The 26,156-nt window shown below is 37.8% G+C and overlaps 2 protein-coding genes across 15 annotated transcripts; one reads left to right on the top strand and one right to left on the bottom strand.

Annotated features, from left to right (window-relative positions):
* The first annotated feature begins 19 nt into the window (after positions 1-19).
* Positions 20-12,008, top strand: LOC115771307 (protein-tyrosine sulfotransferase). Of its 2 annotated transcripts, none has more exons than XM_030716945.1 (7): positions 20-1,010; positions 3,245-3,375; positions 6,353-6,593; positions 6,735-6,914; positions 7,370-7,506; positions 7,599-7,797; positions 11,108-12,008. In XM_030716945.1, exons 1-7 carry the CDS (start codon positions 852-854, stop codon positions 11,525-11,527), a joined length of 1,467 nt encoding a protein of 488 aa, XP_030572805.1. In that variant the 5' UTR covers positions 20-851; the 3' UTR covers positions 11,528-12,008. The 2 variants fall into 2 exon arrangements, with proteins under 2 accessions (XP_030572805.1, XP_030572806.1); XM_030716946.1 differs by having other exon boundaries at positions 7,599-7,759; positions 11,108-11,220.
* Positions 12,009-16,023: 4,015 nt separating this feature from the next.
* Positions 16,024-24,951, bottom strand: LOC115771309 (troponin T, skeletal muscle). Of its 13 annotated transcripts, none has more exons than XM_030716951.1 (10): positions 24,858-24,951; positions 22,170-22,217; positions 21,347-21,391; positions 19,357-19,380; positions 18,243-18,615; positions 17,610-17,828; positions 17,453-17,545; positions 17,308-17,388; positions 17,111-17,189; positions 16,024-16,268 (listed from the first exon to the last, which is right to left on the bottom strand). In XM_030716951.1, exons 2-10 carry the CDS (start codon positions 22,190-22,192, stop codon positions 16,024-16,026), a joined length of 1,182 nt encoding a protein of 393 aa, XP_030572811.1. In that variant the 5' UTR covers positions 22,193-22,217; positions 24,858-24,951. The 13 variants fall into 13 exon arrangements, with proteins under 13 accessions (XP_030572811.1, XP_030572823.1, XP_030572815.1 ...); XM_030716963.1 differs by having other exon boundaries at positions 21,347-21,388; XM_030716955.1 differs by lacking the exon at positions 17,111-17,189 and adding an exon at positions 16,541-16,619 and having other exon boundaries at positions 18,246-18,615; positions 21,343-21,391; positions 24,858-24,950.
* Positions 24,952-26,156: the final 1,205 nt, after the last annotated feature.

Below are 26,156 nucleotides of genomic sequence, written 5' to 3'. Positions count from 1 at the left end.
GCATGTCGACACACACAAACGCACACACACTCACACACTCTGGCAGTAATATAAAAAAAAATTTGCCTAAGTAAATATGTTTAAATACAATAAAAACAGAGAGTTAGCATAGCTGAGAGAAACCAAGCAATGTTAACAATATAAACCAAAAAAAAAAAAGGAAAAGAAAAAAATTAAGAGAAACGAACATAACCCAAGCGCCAGCTGTTAGAAATTTTTAGTTGAGTGTAGAAAATTGAAATCAGAGAGTGAATTGCTGCTCTCTGTTGGACTGGCTGCTGGTCAGGCTGACCGCACAGAGTTCCTGAGACTGCAAGACAAAGGCGAGGAAATGCAAAGCAATCAACGTCATAAACAGCAGGAGCAGCAAGAACAGCAGCAAACCCAGGAGCTGGTATTGCAGCAGGAGCAAAAGCAAACCGAATCCCAAACACGCATTCATTGCCGTGGTATAAAAGAACAACAACAACAGAAATAAGAGCAACACTAAGCACAACAAGCAGCTGCAACTTTAACCGGAACAGCTGAAAGCCAGGCAAGTGCAAAAAGTAGCAGCAACTGTTAAAGAAAGCAAACGAAATTTTGTAGGCGCCTGTCGACAGCAGCTCAAGAAACCAATTTACATATTTAAGCTTGTAACGTCCGGCAGCCAGAAGCGGACACACAGCTGTCAGTCGAAACACTCAAACAGTCGAGCAGTCGGGCAGTCAGTCATTTGAATCAATAAGGCAATTCCAATAGACGGCTCCAATAGAGTGCACCGAAGCTGCAGCTGGATCCGGACATTGGTTGATTGAAATCGAAAAGCAGTTAGCAGTTCACACCTCAGCTGGCCGCACGCAGCTAGAAATATGCGGCTGCCATATCGCAATAAGAAGGTCACCCTTTGGGTGCTCTTTGGCATAATTGTCATCACAATGTTCCTATTCAAATTTACCGAGCTGCGCCCGACCTGTCTATTCAAGGTGGAATCCACAAACGATGGACCCTCCCAAATGTTCCGTTTGGAGGTAAGCAGACTATACTATACTATACTATATATATATATATATATATATATATATATTCATCCCAACACACACTTGGACTTGAAATCAACTCAAGTTTATTTACTCTTGACTGCGTGTAGTATTAAGAAACCAACAGTGACCAGTGACCAGGGCGACGATTGTAAATGATAAATCAAATTGTGGCAACAACATCATCAACGACACCATCTATGTGTCGCCTCTTTAGACTCAAAGGACTGGATAACTAATTTCATGTTGACTGCACACGCTGACCTTACCGCAAGCCATGCAAAGTCATTGGGGGATTTGCTGGTTATCGGATGGCCGAACACCATTTTGTAAACATTAGTTGGCCAAATGGCAACGAGAGCTGCAATTTTTCCTGCTGTTGTTGCTATCGTTTTTCACTGCGGTTGATTTCCTTGTGGGGACTGTAGTAAGTCCGCACTCAAACCTGCAGCTACTCAGCTGGAATGCCAGCACACACTCTATATGCACACACACACATATATATGTATATATGTATATATAGAGTGCTAGTCTGAAACTGATAGCTTTTCCAGCCATTATTCGATTGCGAACTCGAATTTACGTTTCAATTAATATGTTGTGAAAATAAGTTTAATGCTTGGACCTCCATCTTTCAGCCAGTGAACTGGTATTTGTGGCTCTCTGAAAATTAAATGCAATTGTATGGCAAATACAAAAGTTCCATACAACTGTTTTTCGTCCAATTTTCACACTCAATTTCCACAAGATTTTCACACACAGATAACCAGATAGCCCAAACAGATAACAAGTGTAAATAACTGTTCGTTGTGCACCGCAAACTGTTTGGTATATATGTATTATACATCAACTACGTTTGCTGTTCATCGTTCGTCATACTTGAGCAGCACTGTAGTGCACACATTGCTTTTGAAGTATTTAAGCCTTTTAATGTATCCAGCAAAACTGCGTTTGCCCCCAATTTGTAATTGCCCAGATCAATAATTCATTATTAGGCCACAATCTATTTGCGCTTTGTCACATTTTTATCGCATCAAAGCAGTCGTCCGATAAGGTCCAAAGACAGACAGACAGCTCGAGTTCAGGCTTATCTGATCGATTAAAAATGCTGACTAAGAGGCCCAAATCGTGGGACTTACCACAATTGTTGACCAGTTGGGAAAATTCTCAGCAGCTAAATGTAACACCCTTACAAAGGGTACTTTATTCATTATGCGAAATGTGGAACGCAACAATGCATATATGCATATATAGATACATTCCTGATCTACTGATCTGATATATATATATGTATTGTCCGTCCGTCTGTTTCTGAGCAAAGTAGTCCCTCGGCCTCATCTTTTTTTTCCTAGCTGTGGTTCGTCTAACTATTACAGACAGATCATATATCGCAGTCGGCCCCTTTCGGACCACCATATCATATAGCTACCACAATCCAATAATACCAATAATCGGTTGAAATCAATCTTGTATTGAAATCTATTTTTCTATACATCTCAAACAAACTTGATGCTGCTTACATATGAACAAAATGTTATCATAGCAAGAAACAATTCAGTAATGAGATTTTTAATAGAATATTTTATGTTCTGAAAATAAAAACTCAGCGATTGCAATATACCTTATATATCTGCAAACCCTTTCAAATCGCACTGTTATATCATATGGATTTTATAACCATAATCGTTCAGTCGTCCACAAGTGTATTTAATCTGCGGCATGTCGCTGACAGCTATTATTTGATGCCCTTGTTATATCTATCATAATTTCACGCATATTATCGTCGCAGTGGTTAAAGCGGCTCGTATTATGTGCTTAGATTCTCGAGTTGAACGCATTGCTTCAAGAATTTTTAACGACGCACGAAAATCCTTTAAATTGACATTAATGCGACAGGCGCGCCAAAGGTTAACGGGCTGCTTTTACCCATACACACACACACACACACCTGTCTCTATCTATGTTTGTGTGTGTGTGTGTGTGTGTGCGTTCCTACGCAAATTTAGTTGGCAGCAGCGCCGCTTGCCTCTGGCACCTTTGCGACATCCCCTCTATCCACTAGCCAGGCTGCCAGATGCTGATTTTCATAATTATCATCATTATCATCGTGGAGACACGTAATTTTTGCCTGTAACTTTTCTCTAATTTAATTTTTTACATTTCTTTTTTCTTGCTTTCGCCACCTTCTTGTGCCTGATGCCACGCCCACGTCAACGCACGCTCAGAAACACGTCACAGATAACAATAATCGCGTCTATGCATACTACCGTGGGATGCCATTAATATTCATAGGTGGTGTGCCCAGATCTGGTACGACACTAATGCGCGCCATGTTGGATGCTCATCCCGATGTGCGGTAAGTTTGCAACAGCCTGTCCCTTCACCTACTTCACCACACCCCTGCCCTGCCCAGGAACGCCCACACTCATACTACTTATGTGCACGCAACCCTTCTAGGGTTGATTCCCCATTCGCAACATTTAGCAACGGCTACGATGGCACACAGTTGATGTCAACAGGTCGAGTTTGGCAGATTATCCAAACTTTATTCAAACATTTTCATTGGCTTTTCAATAATATTGGAGTTAAGTAAAGTTTTCTTTAGCAATATGTTACATATTCTGACAGCATGCAACATATTTTGTTCTATTTTCAATGGTTCGGTTCACGGTCCGATCCAGTCATTCATTAACGTGGCCAGCCACATCTACGAACCTAGATTTTGGTTTTCAGCAGAACCATACGATTTTTAATCATTTTTTTCTAATCTTGAAAAACTACAAAAATGTTGCATTATTTTTATAAAATATCAAAAATATTCATTCTTATCCAGCCAATTTTTTCTTGTTTTAACCAATATGGTTCCGTTCGGGCTTAAAGCTCGATTAATGCTCAATGAAAATGTAAAATAGATTTGCAATCTTGATTTTATTGTCTATATATCATATTAAACGAAGGCATATATTAGTATTTTAATGTATTAGATATAAGACAAGACTTGACAATATTTTGCCTCATCGAGCTTTTACCTGAGATTTACACACATAAACAATTCCAAAAATTCGAGCGGACTAAATTAAAATATGTTTTCTGCTCTAATATTACAAAGTAAATCGATAGCATGAAGGGGGCTTTAATTTTTTCTGAAAAGCGTACATTCGCAGCTTGTTTATTATATGACATGATGGATGGTTGGCACCCTCTGTCCACTTGGGTCGGATTTATGGGCTAGTCTGTGCGGTTGCTGCCACAGCATGAATTAGATTATTAAGTTTTTGTTACGCATGACTAATTAGCCACGAATTATTTGCTGCTGACGTCCTTTGTGCCCTTTGTCAGATAGATGCGAGTGGGCGGCAACAAAATAAAGAGTGGAGAGCGGCATATTAAAGGAGACTCCGCTACGGCACAGAACAAGTCGGCTGCGTGTGGGAGGGCTTGTTAGGTGTCGACTTTCGCCTGCTTATTTTATTAACAATTTGCTTCCTTTTTTTTAAAAACGCTGGCGTCTCCCCGCCGAGTCCTGACTTCTGACTCGTACGTAGCTCGTGGCTCCTGGCTGCTGACAGCAGTCAGCGCCACTTTTACTGATGGCTGCACAGCACAATTTCCGCTATTTAAAAACTTACTTCCGCCCCGCAAGAGGCAGGTCCGCATTAAGTTAAACTTGTGCCAACGCAGATACAGATACAGCTGGATGTACGGATACAGATACGAGCATCTATGTGTGTATGTGTGTGAGTGAGTGTGTGTGTGGGTGTGTATTAAATCTATGTCTGTAGAGATGGGTCCACTGTTTTTACACTGCCCTCGTTAGCTTTTGTTCGTCCGATTTGCATATAAGCCACGCGCATGTAATTGCTCCAAGATTATATATATTTGTAGAGCTTTGCTGCCTTTGTCTAGCTTGAGTTAGTCAGGCAAAAATGTGGGGATACTATGTGACTCATGCCCTCGAAAAACTATGTTAGTTGGGAAATTTCCAGAGAGGGTTGCGAATGCGCCAAATGCCCCTCAGTGAATAGCGAGCAAATGGATTCCGCAAAGCAATAAAATCATTTAAAATATATGTAAGAATGCTGTAGTCGACAGTGCAGGACTTGGCGAGTATCCTGTACGCAAATGCCCATTGACTTGGAGCTAAACCAAATTTGATCTACCTACGATATTCGAGCAGAGATTGCAAGCCAAATTTGGTGTCTATAGATAATTGATTCTTCCTCTCGCATAGCCTAAGAAAAACGCTTATTTTGAACCTTTGATATCTTTAATAATCTTCAATTTAATTTAATATAAATATTACCTATATTTTATATCTACATATTTTCTCACTCGAAATAAGCTACAATATATTCATGTTTTCAAATAAATATACTGCTCCAACCTGTTGATAAATGTGGTGCGGTTGAACGACAGCTTATGGTCAATAAACAATTGAATTCCGAGCATATATATATATATTTTTTTTTCATATTCCACAAAGGCATGACGAAGCGCCCTGTAAAGTATGCTATGCTAATTGATATGGCCAAGCAGGCATTTATTAAATTAAATTTGCCTTGATTGCCTTAACCGATTTCCAGACACATTCGTGTATATCAAATATTCATGCATGCCGACCGACTCGTTTCCCACAAGACTCCACAATTATTGCCGCCAATAGAATGCAATTAAAATATTTGAGCATAAGCTGCTACGGCATGAATTAAGCCTTCTGCTGGCTGCAGCCATATTAATTTCCATTAATCAAAATTGAACTGATGAGTGCTCCGCAATGTTCATATTCCAGCCCTTTTGAGCCAGACATGGGGTCAAGTTATTCGTAAATCGCAATTCAAGCGAATCTCAATGGCTGATTCGATGCTGTTCATTTGTAAATTACATGAGGTTGCAAAGTAAATCAACTGTGAGGCATGTTGCTATATGCCCTGATTAAAAACCCAGAGGTACGATGATTTTTAACGGCAGATGCTGCAAGCTACAGCCAATTTTGCGATTTTACTTGTCAATGTGAACAAGTGCTGGAGTCGAGCATCCGCCTTCAGTTAGTCGATTGGATTAGCAAAAGGCCCAAAGCTGCAGCAGCCAGCGGGGCTGCCGAATGCGGGCTAAGGACTATGGGATGCGGGTGGGGGCTCGACTGGGCTCGGCTGTTAGCCAGCTATGTGATATCAAACGTCATTGTTGTTTCGCTGTTTTGTAACATGACTTCCCATTCTCGTGCCATTTCCTCCCTATGCTCACTGCTCACAATTTACCTTCCCTTCACTCTTCGCATTTCCGGGCTCTGCTGTGCACTTGCTTATTCGCTTTTGTATGTCTCATCCATTTAGCTGCGGGCAGGAGACGCGCGTCATTCCGCGCATTTTGCAGCTGCGCTCGCACTGGCTAAAGTCCGAAAAGGAGTCGCTGCGCCTGCAGGAGGCAGGCATCACCAAGGAGGTCATGAACAGCGCCATAGCCCAGTTCTGCTTGGAAATCATTGCGCAACACGGCGAACCGGCGCCGCGCTTATGTAACAAGGATCCGCTGACTCTCAAAATGGGCTCCTATGTAATCGAGCTATTTCCCAATGTAAGCCAAACACACACACACATACGCACAAATTTATGTGTACATACATCGGCATGTATATACATGCATATGTAACCCGATGTACATATATGTACTTTTTTTTTGTATGCACGGTTATGCACTCTTGTTTCATATTCGCAGGCGAAGTTTCTATTCATGGTGCGGGACGGACGGGCGACAGTTCATTCAATTATATCGCGCAAGGTGACAATCACCGGCTTCGATTTGGCCAGCTACCGGCAATGCATGGAGAAGTGGAACCACGCCATCGAACTGATGCACGAACAGTGCCGCGACATTGGCAAGGATCGATGCATGATGGTGAGTAGCGTCTGCCAGGTGCCAACTGGACACACGGCACATGGCTGGGCAACGTGCTCAGATAAATTCATATTTCCTTATTTAATTACATAAGCAATTATATATGTGGACACAATTACATAAGCACAATTCTGACTTAGATTATTAAATAGCACAAGAAAAGTCAGTTGGGTATCATTGCTGATGACGTAAAGTAATAGATATTATCCTAGTAAATGCGCATAGTTAGGTCAGCAATTTTTTATATAATTCCGTTTCATTTGCTTTTTTTTTTTAATTACAATCGATGTCAGCTTGACCATTATATAAGTGGTCACAATTACAGTTAAGTATACATTAGTTTTAGTACTAAGTATATTATTAGATAATTTAATGTGAATTCATGTTTGGCACATATAATTATAATATATAACTGGCAACTGGAAACTCAAATTTATATATTATTTGTTTTACAGGTTTACTATGAGCAGCTGGTGCTACATCCGGAGGAGTGGATGCGGAATATCTTAAAGTTCTTGGATGTGCCATGGAACGAGGCGGTGCTGCATCATGAGCAGTTTATCAATAAGCCCAACGGTGTGCCGCTGTCCAAGTGAGTAATGCCATGCAGCAGCTGGCTTGCAACATCAACTAATTGCACTGTGCCCTTTCATTTTGCTCCTGCCACCGCGTTCGTGTACGCAGAGTGGAGCGGTCATCGGACCAGGTCATCAAGCCGGTCAATCTTGAGGCGCTGTCCAAGTGGGTGGGCCATATACCCGGCGATGTGGTGCGCGACATGGCTGACATTGCGCCCATGCTCTCCGTGCTCGGTTACGATCCGTATGCGAATCCGCCAGACTACGGTAAGCCAGATGCATGGGTGCAGGACAATACATCTAAGGTATGTGCAACAAACAATCAGACAGGCAGACAGCCAAGCGAGCAGATGGCCCAACAGACAGACAGGGCGTCAGTTGGGCTGACGTTTAGTCAATCGGTCAGGCGCAATGCACACACAAAGGCTACAACATCAGCCATTACCCAATTCCATTTCCATTCCCGTGCCCATACCCTTCATACCTTCATTTCCCATAAGCCATGCCCGAACCGGATATCCCCCAAAGCATTCAACATGGCGGCCATCCTTTTTGTTGTCGTCCCAGTTAACATTCTCTGTTGCCATCTTCATTGTCCTTTTTGTGTGCTCGGCTCTGCTGCCACAGTTGTAGTTGGCGTCGTTGTCGTTCCTGTTGGCTTCTGTCATTGCCATATTTTGCACTTTTGCTTTGTGGCAACCATTTCAGCATTGTTGGCCATATTCGCAGATACCATTTTATTTTTTGCTTTCCTTTTCTTTTGCAAAATACTCTGTAACCATACAAATAGCTAAAGCGGGTAGCTTGAAGAGAAAGTTTATATGAAGCTCAAGCTTGTTCTTGATCAGCGGCAAATGCTGCGCCTAACTAACCCTTTGTCTGTCGGATCTTGAGAGACAGTAAGAGCTTAAAATAAAGTTTAATATTCATTGTCCGCACTTACTAATTATTATATTTTTTTAATGTGCACTTACCCGGCATGCAATTTAAATTGTTTTTTTTTTTTTTTATTGAGTACTATTAATATTAATAAAAATTTGCCTCAATTATTGCATAATGTAAAAGTTTATCTCCAGTCTCGAGTGCAGGGTATACTAAGCGCGACTCAAGCTTTTCCTATCATTAAATTCAATAGAAAGCGCACTTTGTAGCTGGGTGCAAGGTATCTGCCAGTCTGGTCAACTCGATGCGTGCATTTGTACTTGTTACACTTGATTTTGTATATTTATGTTTTGTTCGTTTCATTGTTTGTTTGTTTGTTTCTTGCACTAGCCTTTTTGCACTTGTGTTATTATTATTCTTTCTTTTTTTTTGAGTTTTTATTTATTCCAGCCACTTTAACATGCGTTGCTGCTATTGTCGCCATTGTTGTTGCAGTTGTTTTTGAAGCTCTGCTTCCTGGGGGCACAACACACACACGCACACATGCACACACACACACATACACACGCACACATGCACACACACACACATACACACGCAAGCACTCAGCCTGTGCACAGTCACATCGATAAGCATGATAATATTGACGTTCGGCTACCCATTGATTTTCAGATACATAACTTTAGGGCACGTTTAGTCAGCATATATGCCATAAACAAACATAGTTCAGATTGTTTGCATTCATTTGCCGCCTGTTGCAAAGTGGTTTCCATTTTTATTTCATTTTTTTTTTTGTATGTATCTAATTTGGTAGACTGAATGCCGCAGCTGTTCATAAAACAAATATATAACCACAACTATACATGGTTGGTATATATAAATATAGCTTATAATATAAAGCATATTAATATGCACATGAGCTGCATACTACATAGTTGCAGGGCTTATAAAGTAGTTGCTGAGCTTAGAGGCTGTGAGAAGGGTTTTTCATTATGAGCCAAATAATATATTACATGCAACTGCTGCCGCCCGGCTGTGTGAGTGTGTGGCAACAGGCAACAGGCAACTAGAGCTAATAACTGCCGCGCATTGCACATCCTGTTGAGTGGAGTACCGCGCAGCAGCTTACGCCACGGGCGCGTTTAATTAGCGGCTAATTAATTAGAGCAGCTCAGCGCTCAGTCGTGTCGAGTCGAGTCAAGTATTGTGAGGTGTACTGTGGCTGCCGCATCCTCTTGCAGGCCGCTTGATTGCGACTCCGACACCCTTGCTGGCTTGACAACTGGCAACCGGTCGACATTCGCTCGAGGACTCCTCATAAATTACAAATTTGCAAGCAACTGACAAACAGCTGATGTTGCTGCTGCTGCTGCATGAGTTGCCTCTTACGGTCGGACGGTTGGTTGGCTGTCAGCTGCAGGTGTTGCCGGTGTTGCATGCGGTGTAGCTCGCGGTTCGAATCCATTCGACTGCAGCTTTGATTTTTTCGATGCTGTCATGTAGCAGCTCGACTGTCACAACTCCAATTTCTGTATTTTCACAGTTAAAATCGGTGGTGGTTGCATGTACGGCAGCGCGCCATAAATGGCAATTTAAGCAACAGACATATACCTGTACATACCTATACATACCTGTATATGCATATGTATATAAGTATATAGATATGAATATGTGCATACACATTTGCTATCAATTGAAATGCCAGTAACAGAAAACCGAGTACAAAAAGTCCTGGATTGCATGCCACCACCCCACTTAAGCTATTTGACTGGTGTGCCAACCACACACATACACATCCAGGCACACCACGCACACCGACACCCACATGCCAGTTTGTCGATTTGTCGATCTGCTGTGACGTCAACTGCAATTATAATCAATTGAGAGGCCACCAATTATATTTTATGCGCGTAATTTATGTTAATTGCAAATATCAGAAATAATTTGCCTTTTGCCGCCATGCATGAGTGAATGGGAGGATTTGCTGGCAATGTTATCAAAAGTTGTTAGCATATTAATTTCGTGCTAAAGTTAAAAATTAAATTACAAATTAATTAAACTAGCATATTTAATGAAAGCAATGATTCAGAGCGTCAAAGTCTGAACGTGCTAGTCATGCTCAATTAACATTTGGAACTGTATAAATGGTATTTTAGATATGGATGATAAGCATTTGTTTAATGAGGCTTTAAGGGCATCCGCTTTTAGGGAAGCTACCTGCCGTCATCTGCCACTAGATTTCTATGCCAAATTATAATATCAAAGTCGGGACTCGTCGTGATGTTCGAGATGTTGCAAGTTGCATAATCATTTCATGTTGCCGCGCCTTGCGCTAAGCGTATACATAATTATGCCAAAATTTTAGCAATTTAGGCGTCGCATTTACACTAAAAGTGCCAGCTATTTGCATACGTGTTGCGGCTGTGGAGTGGGTGTTTGTTGTGGGGCTAAGCGGGCTTTGGCATTACAATGCATCGGTTAATGTGCACAGCACAAAAATAACGACAGCAACAACAACCTGAACGATAACAGCAGCAACAACCAATAAATGACAGCTTATAAATAATACAAGCAACAACTACTATTTTGCAAACGTTCGAATTATGCATGCGCATATGGAGGATGTATTTTTATGATATCAAATATAACAATGTTGGCTAAAATATGCGTACCTACAGTATTTGTCTATATAACTCATTCGTGTTTATATTTTATGTAATGTTTTCCATGTAGCTAAAAGCCAACCGAATGTTATGGGAAAGTAAAGCGAAGCAAGTGATTATGATGGAACCCAAATCAGATGATAACAACATCAACAGCAACAACAACAACAACAATATAAACAATAATAATAATAATGAGGATAATACCATTGAGAACAACAATAGCCACAGTAATGTCAACAACAATAACATGTTTAATATTAATAAAATAATACCAGAGCAACAACAGCAGCAGCAGCAACAGCAGCAGCATCATCAGCAGGCTGACCAGGAGCAGGAGCAGGAAGAGTCACAGCTGCTGCAGCACCGGCATCAACAACAAAAACAAAAGCCAAAGGATGTCATCACGATAAAGCAGCTGCCGTCAAACTACAACAACAACAACAACAACAATGGCAAGCAATATGTCGGTGCACTGGAAGACACATGATATCCGCATATACCCATAAGGTTACCGCGCGGCAAACATTGAGACGACACACGGCAAAATGACAGCAGCAACAACAACAGACAACCATCAAATGTTAGCAAACCAATTTCAAATTGTATTGTCAAGAGTGTAAGCACATGTATGTGCATCATTTCCATATAAATACGTAGATGTATGTATGTTTATATATATAGTTATATATACACGCATATGCATTTGTTATATATGTGCTATATATATATATTTGCTTTCAACTGTTGTGTGAGTTGTCAGAAGAAACTATTAAAAAAAAAAAAAAAAGAAACTTTAAAGACACAATTGCCGCATACAATACACAATATACACTTAAATTTATACATATACATATATTATTGATGTACACATAAGTTAAAGATGATTAGCATATACCACCAAAAAACAACATAATAATTAATAAAAAATAAAAATTGTTGCAGGGCGCTCACTGCTAAGCTCCTCTTAAGTACTATCCCCACACTATTGTTATAACGAGTAAATTGTACATTTACATATATATATATATAATTTTTATACAACCTTTGGCCATTTTGAAAGGTTTTTTATAAACGATTTTCGAGACTTGTGTCCATTTAATATCGTTTGATGCTCCTGTTTTTTTTTTTTTTTTTTTTTTTTCAAACTGTAAGTCATAATTGTAATTTAATTTTGCACAGTGTGCATAAAATACAAGCTCTGGTTTTTAATATAATTATGAGAATCTTTTTACACATCTTATTCAACTCGAGTTTGAGTGCTTCATCAAATTCTGAATCTCAAGCTTTTAACATGTCTCGCCCTTCAGAGCTGGGACTCACAACTAAGTGCTCAAAGTATATTAAAAGAGTTTTTTTTTTATAAATTTTCTTCATATACACAAGCTCAGCTTTTTTTAGTACAGGTTTTTAAACTAATGACATGTTTATAATGTTGATAAAACTTACAAAAAAGAAAACTAAAACTTAAAGAGCTTTTAATAACGATATTTCAAACACATTTACAGACGTGCGTGAATGGGTTTATACAAAATTATAAATAAAAGTTTATCTTGAAAATGTTAAAGCATAGCGTAGAATTTTTTTTTAAAACATTTTGTTGCAATAAATTGACTGAATGTATAAACATATACACATATATATATATATATATATATATATATATATATATGTTATACATCTAGTATATGTATATTTGTTATGTATACACATACAAACTTATACACATACATATAAATGTCTAAAGTTAATTAAAGTTGTGTAATAGTTTAAAACTTGTGTGCGTGCATATGTGTGACATATAAAAAGAGATCGTATAAGTAGTATAAAACAGGAATAAATAACGCACCTAGGCTTAAAATCTGTTGGTGTTGGTGTTATAAGGCTTACTTTAGATAATATCTGGCGAATGTTTCATTTTAACAGGCAGTGTAGCGCGCACACACACACACACGCTCACATTTATTGCACTACTGTCCGTCCCCATGCGTGTGCGTGGTGTATGCGTGTGTGTGTGTGAAAGGGAAAGAAAGCATGTACTTACTGTTAGCTTTAGTCCGAACTTTTTTTGTTTTCTTTTTTCTTTTAAATTGTTTTTGCGCATTGCTAAAAAAAAAGAAGAAAAAAAGAATTGCTGACAATAAATGAAAATAAATTTGCAAAACACATACCAAAAAAAAAAAAAAATGTAAGAGTACAGCAGAATTTTTTACATCATATGCTTAACCTATTGTCAAATATCGCTGTCTGCCTCACTCTCGTGGCATACACGCATATGAATACGTATGCTTTAAGAGTTTAGCAAAGTTTATAAGTACTATTCAAATATATATTAGTGTATGTGTGTAAACTAATTGTGAATGTGAATGTAATCTATTTTTATTAGCTTTTTGGGGAAATTATGTTTTAAATATTTACCCTAACATTATTAATTGGCAGTTGCTGCAGATATGAAATAGACCCTAGCATAAGATAAATACGACTATGTCTGTACTTGTATATAAGTGAATGTCATTAAAATATGCGCAACTTGCAACAGTGTGTGAGGAGGGAGGAGCAGCGTGCTTGCAGCTGACAGACAATCAAAGCTCAAAGATACTTAAACAAAATACATACATAGATACATACAAATGAATGTTTAGCAAATTTATAATATGTTTACCAAAATTATATCTAAGCTGTTTGCGTGCACACGCTGCAAGATCCAACGAAAACGAATGAATGCATACTACTTAAGAATGCCAGAAAACTGTCATCAAATCAGAGTATCGTGTTTTTCAATAAACAAATATACACACATTGCAAAATAATATAAACTTAAGCAAATTGTACAATATTTATTAATGACGATAAAAAGAAAAAAACACAAATTAAAAATATATTAAATATATTCTAAAAATTAAAAAAATAAAATAAATAAATATATTAAATAAAAGTTACAATCCAAAATGAATGCACAATTAAATTGCCCAAATACTGACGAGATTTATATATTCAGGATAGTTATTGCCATTAAGAATATCTTTACTGTTTGAAAGATATATTTTTTTTATGTTTGTGCGGACTTCGATATTCGATTGGTATTCAAACATTCCAAATTAAATGTTGAACAAATTTAAGAAAAACGGCAAAAATTGGATCTATTTTGAAATTTAAGTGTGTAGCTTTCAAATTTAAATATATATGCTGCAATAATTGTCAAATTTTCGTATGGCATAGCTTTCTGTACTCGTACGGATCACAACTCTTGATTGGCATTCAAAAATTTAATTTGTATACCCTGAACCCATTGAAAATGGTAAAAAAGGGTATGTTTTTTTTGCAAATGTATGTAATACCATAAAGTATATATATTCTTGATCAGCGTCAACAGCCGTGTCGATCTAGTCATGTCCGTCTGTCTATCCGTACGTCTGACCGTATGTTTGAACGCAAGGATCTCAGAACCTATAAAAGCTAGAGCCTTGACATTTTAGCTGTAGGTAACTTGCTCCGTTTCCAAGCAATCGATAAAAATTCACAATTTAAATGTAATGTGAGAATACACGAATATTTTATAGTACAATAAGATGTACTGCTAAAAATTTCATCAAGATAGATTAAGAAAAACAAAAGAAAATGTGTTTTGGTTTTCCACGTGATTGCGGCAGCTACCGCAAATTCTAAGAATTTCTGTATACATGTACACACACGCAATTATGCGCGTCTGCTTCTATCAACACAGCATTGCAATTGCGATTGTATTGTTTTCTGTGCTGCTATTTGAATTCGTTTTTCACTCATTAAGAATAAATAATTGGTGTGGCTGTTGGGTAGAAGCGGCGACATATTATCTATTGCGAGTTCGAACCCTACCGAGGGAACTATGTTTTTTTTTAGGCTGGCGTGGCTGTTGAGTAGAGTCGGCAAATTAGTTGCAAAAACAAGAAGTGGTCACAATATAGGTTTTTGTAAAATTTGATCGAATTCTGAAATCAAAATTTTTGGTTTTAAATTTGAGTATCTCCTGCACTAATGGTCAGATTTTCGAATATCTTTCTGATTGCAACTCTCGATTGGCAATTCTAAAAATTACATCTAAATTTTTGTAAAAGTGAGATCGATTCCAAATGACAATTTTGATTTCAAAATGTAAATATCTCGATTTAGATGTTTGAATGATATAGCCTATTGAACTCATAGAGATCACAATTATCGACCTAAACATAAATGTACATAAAAATGACAAGGGCCACAAGCCTGTTACTGCTATGCGATATGAGCTAGTCAGCTTTGCGCAATTAAAACCATTTTTGACTCGTACGTATCGCGACTCTTCGACCGACTACATAAAAACTTACTTCATATATTAATTGCAAGCTTAAAATTACTGTAAACGAACCAAGCTAGTTTCAACTGAATATATCCGAGCTAAAAGCAAAGCCCATACTGTACGATAAAGAAAACCTTCTCGCATACATAGAGTCAACAGCTTTTGAGAGCTGGTCCATAAGGCTCCTGAATAACGAAGTTAATGCGGGATTGCTCACAGGCTCGATCCAAGCGACAAACAAATAAGTATATTGCAATCATGGTCGGTGCTTTACTCTTTTGCCAAAGATAACCCAATACCTGTAGAGGCAGCCCAGAGATTAACTGAAGATCATCTATTGTCGACCCGCACTAGTGTTACAGCATACACACACACAAACAAAATAAATTGTGCATAGATATGATGGTATAACACTTTAATTTCTTGTTTTTGTTGTTGTTTTGTAATTTAGGTTTTTTCAATTGGTGTTGTTGATGTTTTATTTGGAAGAAATGTACATTTCTTGTTCAATAAAAAAATGTGGTAGTTTTCATGTTTGCTTCTTCTTGAGTATTTTGAATAAGCTAATAATAACTATTTAGTTCATTCTTTTACTTTTATTAAAATTGTTGGCTTTGGTTTTTCTTGTTTGGTTTTGTTTAAATGTAGTTTTACGAAAAAATTTATTTATTTATTTATTCTTCTTCCTCCTCTTCTTCCTCTTCCTCTTCTTCCTCCTCTTCCTCTTCCTCCTCTTCCTCCTCCTCTTCTTCCTCATCTTCCTCGGCCTCCTCGTCTTCCTCCTCGACGACCTCCTCCTCGACCTCATCTTCATCTTCGACGATGTCCTCATCGGCCTTGGCATCCTCCTCGCCCTCGGGTGTCTCGGGCTCACCGGCCTTCTTGCCTGGTCGTTCTCCGAACCACTTTGGCAGTTTGGCTATATTGGATCGGGTAGAAAAGTTCAACATTAGCATACCAAAACTTAACGTTTGCAAAAAACATTCATATATCACAATTTGGACATGGAAAACATGGCACGACAATGAACAAAATGATGACTGTTAAAAAATAGTGTTTTTCTGTTGTCGCCCGTTGTTGTTTTCCCTGCGGTACGGTCAAAGTTACAATTTGAGTAACCACCAGTACCATGATGTGCTACCAGACTATAGTACAGTGCCAGGTGTGAAGCTAGGCAATTGGAGTACATACATTTTTGGCGGCCGGTGTATTGTTCCTTCTTCTCGTTCCAGATCTTCTCGTTTACATCCTTGGTGATCTCATCCCAGCCCTGTGTCCCAAAGTGTGTGTGCGTTTGTGTGTAATTATTATAATTTTGGTTTGTTTTAGTTTATGCGAATGTGACGAAATAGTACGAAACACGCAAATACAGTTGACATTTATAAAATATAGTATACAGAACATAGAAAGAAATAAAAGAGAATAGACGTTAAGTGTGTTATCGTTAGCTACGAATATTGTAAATTGGTCCCCCAACAAATCTAATATACAAATACGTTAACTTTTCGTACTGACCGTCTGACTGACCGTCTGACTGACTGACTGCCTGGCAGCAAAATATGGTTGAATTGCTGACACAATGGATAAGATTTTGGACACTTTGGCGGTGCCTTTGTATACATTGAACATAGTATGTATGCAGGTGGTACGAATAGTACAGAATAGTACAAAAGACATAGACATAATATACGAGTAGACATATTATACGTAGACAATGAGTTTGAAGAGAGTCTCCAAAATGTATAAATTGTACGCGCTTACATTTTGTGCGCTGAGTAAACCTTTCCTGTTTCTCCTGCCATGTTTTTTCTAAGTTTTCCGCATACACCGTATTATAGCCCTATATAGGTGATATATAGAGAAAAGTACAAAGAAACAACAACCCGTTGTTTTGCTAAAGTTTCTTAGAACAACCCGCGGCTAACCAAAGTGTCAGCCCTGGCAACCCGAATACTTACACCCTCGAAGAGCTTCTTCTTGTCGTCATATGAGCGGGTATCCACACGTCTCTCATATTTGGAGGCGACTTGAATCTTGGGCTGTAATCAAATGAGATTTGCTGTCAAAATAGAACAGTATGAGGACAAGGGGTTCAGTTCTTACCGGGTATTTGCCAGTCAAAGCTTCTGGGTCGAGACCCTTCTTCAAGGCTTTGTGCCTGAGCTGTTGCTTCTGTCTTTCCTTCAGCTCTTTCAACTGCAAGCGGTCGTCATTTTATTGAAGCCACTGTACAAGTGTACAACTGTATCTGTATACTCACATCGTAGTCCTGACGTTTCTGCCTTTCTTCCAAGTCATACTTCTCAGTTTCCAATTTGACGATGAGCTCCCACAGTTCCTGGGCCTTCTCACGCAGCTTCTGCTCGCCTAAGCCTTCGATAGCGAGGGGCTTAATGCGGAACGACAACGAGATCTTCTTCTCCTCCTCCAATTGTTCCTTAGTCTTGTTACGTTCCATGGCGGCGGACGACAGTCCCAACTATATGCGTGCAATTTTCGATTTTTTTTCCATTTATAATTGACACATTTCGTTGTGTGTTTTGTTTTTTTTTGGATGTGTGTGTGTGTGTTTTTTTGTATGTTTTTTCGTTTTTTTTTTTAACAACAACAACAACAATTTGTGGTTTGGGGGTTGCAGGTTACGGTGGTACGTGTGGAACAGGTACGGTTTAGAGTAAAAGACATGTATTGCAAATGAAAGATTAGCAAAATTGTGGTGTGTGTGGGTTTGTGTGTAAAATGAGATTAAATAATTGAAATGGCAACGAACGGATACGAATCGGAAAAAAAAATTACGAAATATACAAGAACGTAGAGGTTGGAACGACAAAATACGAGAATGGTTTGGGGAAGTGTATCAGTAGGCTGCATTTATGGAATTTCATATAATTACCACGCCTGTCTCCTTCTTGGCAATGGTGAAGTTGGGTCCCTTCTTGTCCTTGTCCTTCATGGCCTGCAACATGGCTTGACGCTTCTTTTCGGCTTCCTCGAGACGCATGCGCTTCTCTTCAATTTCGCGCTGCTTCTTCTCTTCAGCCTCGCGGACGCGACGCTCTTCCTCCTCCTTCTTGCGCTGGGCCATCTTTTGCTCCTCCTCGGCACGCGAGATCTTGCGCTTGGCCTGCTTCTCCTTCAGTTTCTTCAGCTCATCCTCCTCCTTGGCTCTCTGTTTGCGCCATTCGCTGATGTATTCTTTCAGCTGTTCATCGAGATCGGAGCGCTTCTGGTCCTGACGCTTGATGAACTCTGGATCGCCCTCACCTCTGCACAGCACATCAAACAGGACAAACAATTAGTAATTGCCTTAAATATATACAAATCGTTTAGCTGGCTAAACTAACTAAGCTGTACGTAGGGTACGACTAAAACTATTTAATCCTAAAATTAATTACAATTATGTCAAATTGGCTTTGAACTCTTGTTGATTACTAAATATTACGAGTATTATTTGTAATTTTTTAAATGTTTAATATCCGCTTCACTAGTGTAAATATGTGCATAACTACATAGTAAATTATATATATATATATATATTTTAATATTTATGGACTGGTTAAGAACTTAACTATTAGTGACCATCTCAACAAGCATTAGATCTACAAAATTGTTAGTAATATCAGCTACAGGGCAGACCCAGAGCCCGATCTGGGCAGCTTCTAGACTATACTAGATAAAAAGTAATGCAAGAACACACCAAAAATGTGAGATATAAATATAAATTGCACTATTGATTGGATGAGTAATCTATATACAGCCGTACATAACCTATCATTAGGTCTAGTAAACATGTGTGGGGAGTTGTGCATACTACAGAGGTCGACTTGATTGCAACGATGGTGAGTTTAGTGAGTATTCGTTTAGCAGGCAATATAGTTAACATATATACATAAACTAATAATAATAAGTATTCGAAAATGGTGTCAGCTTAAGATATCACTAAGAATTTAGTATGTGTTAGACTTTACATATCATTTTTGTACACATTTCGTATGGCATAAACTTACTCGGCTGGTGTCTGAGGTGGTTTTCTATACGTGAGGCAAACATGGAGGTGGTTTTGATATATTTGGTGGTTTTGTGTTTCAAAAATTGGTTCGTTTTTTTTTTTTTATTTATAGATTGACAAAAATATTTATAGTTTTTTTTTTTTTTTGTAAATGGTACAAACAAAAAAATCGTTGAAAAGAAAGAGAAAAACATTTTTGTTTAAAACAAATTATAGAAAACAATTATTGTTGTTGCAACAAAACGAAAATAGTTTAAAAACAATAAATTAAAAGTAAGTACATATTTGTTGTTTGTTGTTGTTTTTGTTGTTGTTTTTGTTGTTGTTGTTTTCTGGCATGTTGTAAATTGTAAATTCTAAAACTAAATTCCAAGCAACGAACTGTAAGCTATTTATACAATTGTTCAAAACTCAAAACTAAAACTTGAACTGGAACTTGAACTGGAACTGGAACTGGAACTGGAACTGGTGCTGGTCTTGAATGATCGAAAAATAAGTTTTGCTGTGCTTTGTACAAAATCAATGAAAAGGTTTTATTTTGTTGGACGGTTTTGTTGTTGGAAATGAAATTCGAGCAACGAATTTAACAAAATTTTGACTGGGCGAATTTTGGTTTGCGAACATTCCGGTTTCTCTTTGTGGGCTGTGCACATTTCCATTCCTCTTTAACTTGATATTATGTTTATTTTTATAAACCCTATACAAACACAAAACACTTTTCAGAATTCACAATGCTTTCAACTGCAGCAGCTGCGATAAGTTCATATTTCTCAAAAGTTCCTTATATAAGTATATACAATATTGTTTTGGAGTAACTGATAACACCGTTAAGCTTGATCTCTGATCTAGATATTGGCTGCAACCGAGCCGCTCTGAAATCTCAGGCTACACATTATTTTCCTACACATTCGTTTCGTTATCGGTACTTTAAACAAGTAGGAATATTATTTGGTAACGCAATTACTTACTTCCTGTAATAAGAAAGAGAAATAGAGAAACGGGGAGAAAGAGAGAGAAAAACAAATGTGATTTAAAATTCATGTCTTAAATTCTTAATTGGTTGAACAAGAAGCCAGGCCAGCGATAGGCGAAATTTACTTTTGCGTTTTTTTTTATTATTTTTTCTCAGAAATTTCGAATGGTTTTATTCATTTTTCAAATTTTGGAAGAGAGGGAAAGACATGTTACGGCTACGATTACAAATACGAATACAATACATATACATATACATATATATACATATATATATATATGTGTGAATATATATTTAAATGTTTACTGAATTTTGACTGGGTGGGCGGGGTGTTGGCGGGGTAGGCAATAGTATAGCTGGGATACACATAAAGACAGCTTTAAATATGTACATAACGTTTGCCAATTTGCTTGTTTGGAATTTGGAATTTACTCAGATATGTTTTGGGTGCGGTTCGGGAAATAATGTGGATGTGTTATTATTTTTGTAATTGTTTGGTTTCTAAAATATGATTTCATTGCTTGTGTGGATATGTATGTATGAGTTAGTACATTTTGTACAAAAGTTTTGTTCAGATTGTTCAATTAATAATTGATGTATATGTATATATATATAAATATATATATATATAGGACAAGATATAAGTACGAGTACAACAACACAGAAAACAAAAACGAAAAATAAGAAAGAAATAAAATGTAAAATAATAAATAAGAAATGAAATAAAAAGTTAATTAACTACAGACAAGTACACAAAACAGAAATGTTGCGTGGGATATTTTGGGCATTTGCACATTGACTTTCTCAAATTTTGTTTTTTTGTTTGTTTTCATTGCATAACAAACACAAATACAAGGACGTATACAAATACAAATTCAAATATGTAAAATACACACATATAGAAATTATTTTAGGTATAAAATTAAATTCAAATCATAATTGTTAAAAAAAGTAACAAAAGAAAAGAACACCAATCGAGTTTTAGCTGCTCAGTTTGGCCACAAAAACTACTTACGTCTCCTCTCTGGTCTCCTCGACAACCTCCTCCTCTTCGGAACTGCTGGCGTGTTCGTAATTAAACGATGTGTATGGTTTTGTGCAAAAAACAATATCACAGGTGCATTTTGGTTCGATTTGATTGATAGATTGGATCAAATTGGTTGGTGTGTATGCAAGATAGTTGTTCGAGTTGTTCGAGTTGTTGTTGTTGTCAAGTTGTTTGTTATTGATTTCGAGAGAAACGAAACGACAACATTAGCAGTTGATTGATTAAAACATTTGGGATTGGGTATTATGGTTCACAGAGTCCCGGAGTTGCCGGCATACATAAATCATATCATATTTTCATGTGGTGTATTGTTGTACGTGGATGGGTTGGTGGTTGGGTCCAAAGTGGGGGGAGTGTGATGAAAGTAGAAATTGTGTAAAAGGAATACAAATCAAACATGTGCCATAAAAAACTCAAAATCCCAGTGTATTTTAAAACAAACACACGCACACGCACACGCACACAACTACAAAAACTGTGCATGTGTGTTGAAGTTAATCAAATATTAATTTAATTTAAAACTAACAATATATACATATCAAATCTAATGATCTGTAAGTGCCCAAGTTTAAAGGTTTAATAATTAGTTATTGGCTTTCGATATCGGATATCCTTAGTACAAACTGTCATCATTAATTTAAATACGCAGTTATACCAAGAGACACACTTTAACTTACTACTGGACTGATCTCAACTGTTGTTTGATTAAATAATAAATAATAAACGTGCCGCGGCGCACGTGGCGCATACTTAATATGCCTGATATTGCCTGCCCAGGATATGTACTTACGTGTATTCCTCATCGTCGGACATGGTTACGGTTTAGGATTGAAAAAACCTAAAAAGGCAAGAGGGAAAACACATTGATTAATTACGGCTCACACATCTCACTCATAATGTTATTGTTACGATTGCTGTTGTCACAGTTCACAGTTCACGGTTCACAGTTCACTGTTACTATGCACTGTTACTGTTCACTGCTCGTCCTGCCTACTGCTTACTGCTTACTGCTAATTGTCAATTGCAGGAACGCCAGCAGCAGCAGCAACAACATTGGCTAAAACCAAAATAGCCACAGCCTCCTCATATTGTTGTTGTGTTGTTGTTGTTGTCATTGTTGTTTTCGCCTTGATATCGCTCTATATTTAGACAGGGGCAGTATCTGTGTCTGTATCTGCATATGTATACATTATATGTATGTATATCTATGATATATCTATGCCTGCATGCTGTCATAAGACACACACACACTCACATATGTAGCCATCTTTATTTTTATATAGCCGGCGACAATATTGTATCAGATCATAATTTGTGCGCCTCTTACAAAATTCGGTTATTTAATTTTATATACTCTTTCTGCTGCTGCCTCTAGCTGCCTCTGTCTATGCTCATATATATACATACATATATATATATATTTATATATGTTTATATATACTGTATATATGTGTGCGTGTGTGTATACGTGTATCTTATTTTGCTTAATTTTTGTGTTGAGTTTTGTGTGAAATGCTTTGGCTTTCCGATAAAAATAGACGGCGCGTATTGAATTTCTCTTACGACGACCCGCAACTATACGAAGCGCTTGAAGAGCTTTTACGATTACTTTCGATCGGGAAACGTTCCGATTTTTACCTTGGCACTAAATCAAAAGCAAACTGCAAAACTCCCAGACAAGACACAAGATAAATAAAACTAAGCTAAACTCTGACTGACAGCCAAATGTCAAAAAGTTGAATGCAATTGTCAAAATGCTCGACAGAAGAATGCAATGCTATGTAGGTGTGTGTGCGTGTGTGAGAGTCTGTCTACGATTTCATAATTACAAAATTTATATATATGTATATATATTTATGCATTTTTCGTGCTATAAAATCGGGTCACAAAAATATGGCTGCATGTAAAAATAAATGTACACACATGTGTTTGAAAATGCGAAAATTATTTTAACTGATTTTTCTGACAGCATGTGCAGCCAGTGCGTATACTTAACATGACAAACTATAATAGGTCTTAGCGTCTTTTGGTGATAATAATATAAGGATTAGTTAAACTTTTACGCTATTTGGAATTCTTTCTTTTTGGGACAAGTATTTCGTATATATATGTATATACAAACTAAGAGCTGCTTAGCTAGGTCTAAATATATCTAAAGCTGTCTTTACAGTTTTAATTCGTGCCTTATTTTGACTATAAATTTAACATCTCTTGCGTTTTTTTAATTCATTGCTTCAATCTTTTTGCAGCATATTGAAAATATGTTGAAACTAGAGCAGAGCAATCTACTGGGTGAAAAATAGAAAATTACGTTTCTGTGCTGTGCTGTGTGCACTAAATATAGAAATTTTCCAGCGCCGATTTGGATTTGTCAGATATCAGTGCGAGAGCATAAGTGTGTGTATATATTTATATATGTGTGTATCTAGCTAGATCTGTCTATGTGTGTTTGGGACTATGTGTATGTGTGTGTGGGTGTGGGTGTGCGGGTGTGTGTGTGCTTGGCCAACTCGTGCTGTCTAGAGACGCCTGCGCACTTTGGACGGGACAACGCTGTCTCTGTGTACGTGAGTATCTGTGTTGGCCATTTTGCCAAGGTAAAAACATACACTGCCAGGCACACACGCACGCACACATACACACACACATCACACACACACACACACACGCACGCACAGGCACATATACAGGCAATAGCGCAGAGCTTATTTTTAAAATTTTCAGAACGCAAAAATACAAAAGGAAAATACAGAAAAGAAGGAATTCTTTGGCTTTATATCTGCGAGATCATATAACACTTGGCTCTCAAAGCGCTCTCATTCTGAGATCTTTCGAAATTGTTCGTATTCCTGCTTGTTGTTGTTGTCGCTGTTCTGTTGTTGTAGCTGCTTGTGTTGTTGCTGTTGCTGTTGCTGTTGCTGCTGGCTGTTGCTGCTGGCTGTTGCTGTTGCTGCTGTTATAGTTGTTGCATTTGTATATTCGTTTTTGTTGTCGTTGTTCTTGTTGTTATAAGCCCTAGGGCAATTATTTATAGTCTTTGCCAGGCATTGAACAAAAAAAATTTACAAAAAATATATAGAACAGAAAAAAAAAAATTAAATTGTTTGATATTCAAAATTCAATTTGAATATCATGTCTGTTTTTTTCTTCGCATTTTAAATTGTTTTACACACTGCGTACGTGAATTGTTACTGTGCCTTGTCACTTGGAAAAAAATTGTATTAAAAAAATAAAAAAAAATTGAATTTTCAAGCATATGCGCACACAGGATTATATAAGATCTGCTTCTTCAATCTTTATGCATTTGTTTGCAATCTGTTTTTTTTTTTTCAATTAATTTCTTAGACGTTTTCTTTATAAGTTCAACTCGCAAGGATTTATGTTCAATTTTGATAGAGATTTTTCATAAGTTTTTGGCTTGTTCGATAACTTTGTAATTTTTTTTTAGTTTTGTGGCCAACACACTTGGCCAACTTACTTAGGGAAAAAGAAACAAATTGAACTCTCAACTAAAGTCCGAGCAGCTGACGTCGTAGGAGCGAATGCTGCGGTTCGACTAAACAGACTGACGATCCAAAGCGATGCTACACGTTATGTTAAAGAATTTTTTTCAGCTTGCGGAAAATGAAAAGCATTTCCCACCACTACCAATGCATGCGCGCTATGTACACACATACAGCGAGACGACAAAGGTCTTTACACACACACACACACGTACGCGTATATAAATATTGGCAGACTCTATTAAACGAACGGGCGTGAAAAGGCGCGCTATATGCCGGTGCGCTGGCGATCCCCAACGATGGCCAACAAGTGGCGATGCGCGGAGTACAGAGGCGGACACCAACACAACGACAAAGACTACGCAATCGAGCCACAAAATGCTTGGCAACCATGGCGCAGGAGCGCATAGCTATTGCATGGACCGGGGACTCGGCGGCAATGCGTGGGCGGCGGCGGTGCCAGCGTGCGTGTTGTGTGTATGTGTGTGTGTGTCTCTATGCCAGCCTGGTAGCAGTAACAAATTCAGGTGGGCCGCTGCCTCTGCCGCTGCCGCCACCGCCACCGCCGCCGCCTACATCCGCCCGACGCGTCGCCTTCTTGCGACTGAAACATAAACTTGTTGAATAAACAAAACGCACACACACACACACACACACGCAGAGAAATCAAGAGATTTCCAAAACGAATACTTCCAATTGGCTATGTGCTATGTAGATATATATATGTATAGAGAGTGTATATATGCTTATAACCAGATCAAGCATGTATATATAGAGCGAATATAGCCTGGCATATAGCGCATCTATGCGTTGGCGTTTGAGTTGTTTTTGGAATCAAATATCGTTGAACATAAATTTCACACCCATTAAATTAAATATATATGTATATATATATATATATATATATATATATATATATATATATATATATAATTATATTCAGGCTGCTTATGTATTGTATATATGTACACACACACACATATAATCAGGCTCTGCATAGTTTATAGCTCAGCCATAGAATAACATTTGTTTGTCTACGTGCAAATATATTTCAAGATTTAGATCAAATATATAAGTATATATATGCATATAGACATATAAATATGTTTTACATGAGCATTTCTGATGTGGAAAAAAACAACGTTGCAACATTGCAACATCTGCGGAGCGCAGTGCATGCCCTTAAAGCCCACGAATCTTAACTATTTAGCAGCTTTAGACAATCATGAATACATTTTAGTTTTATATATAGAAATCACATATATATACATATA

Source organism: Drosophila novamexicana, unplaced genomic scaffold (assembly GCF_003285875.2).
Source record: "Drosophila novamexicana strain 15010-1031.04,08,12 unplaced genomic scaffold, DnovRS2.1 tig00000068-arrow-arrow-pilon, whole genome shotgun sequence".
Lineage (NCBI taxonomy): Eukaryota > Metazoa > Arthropoda > Insecta > Diptera > Drosophilidae > Drosophila > Drosophila novamexicana.
Note: the sequence above shows the minus strand (reverse complement) of the source record. Positions and strands in the feature narration are given on the sequence as shown.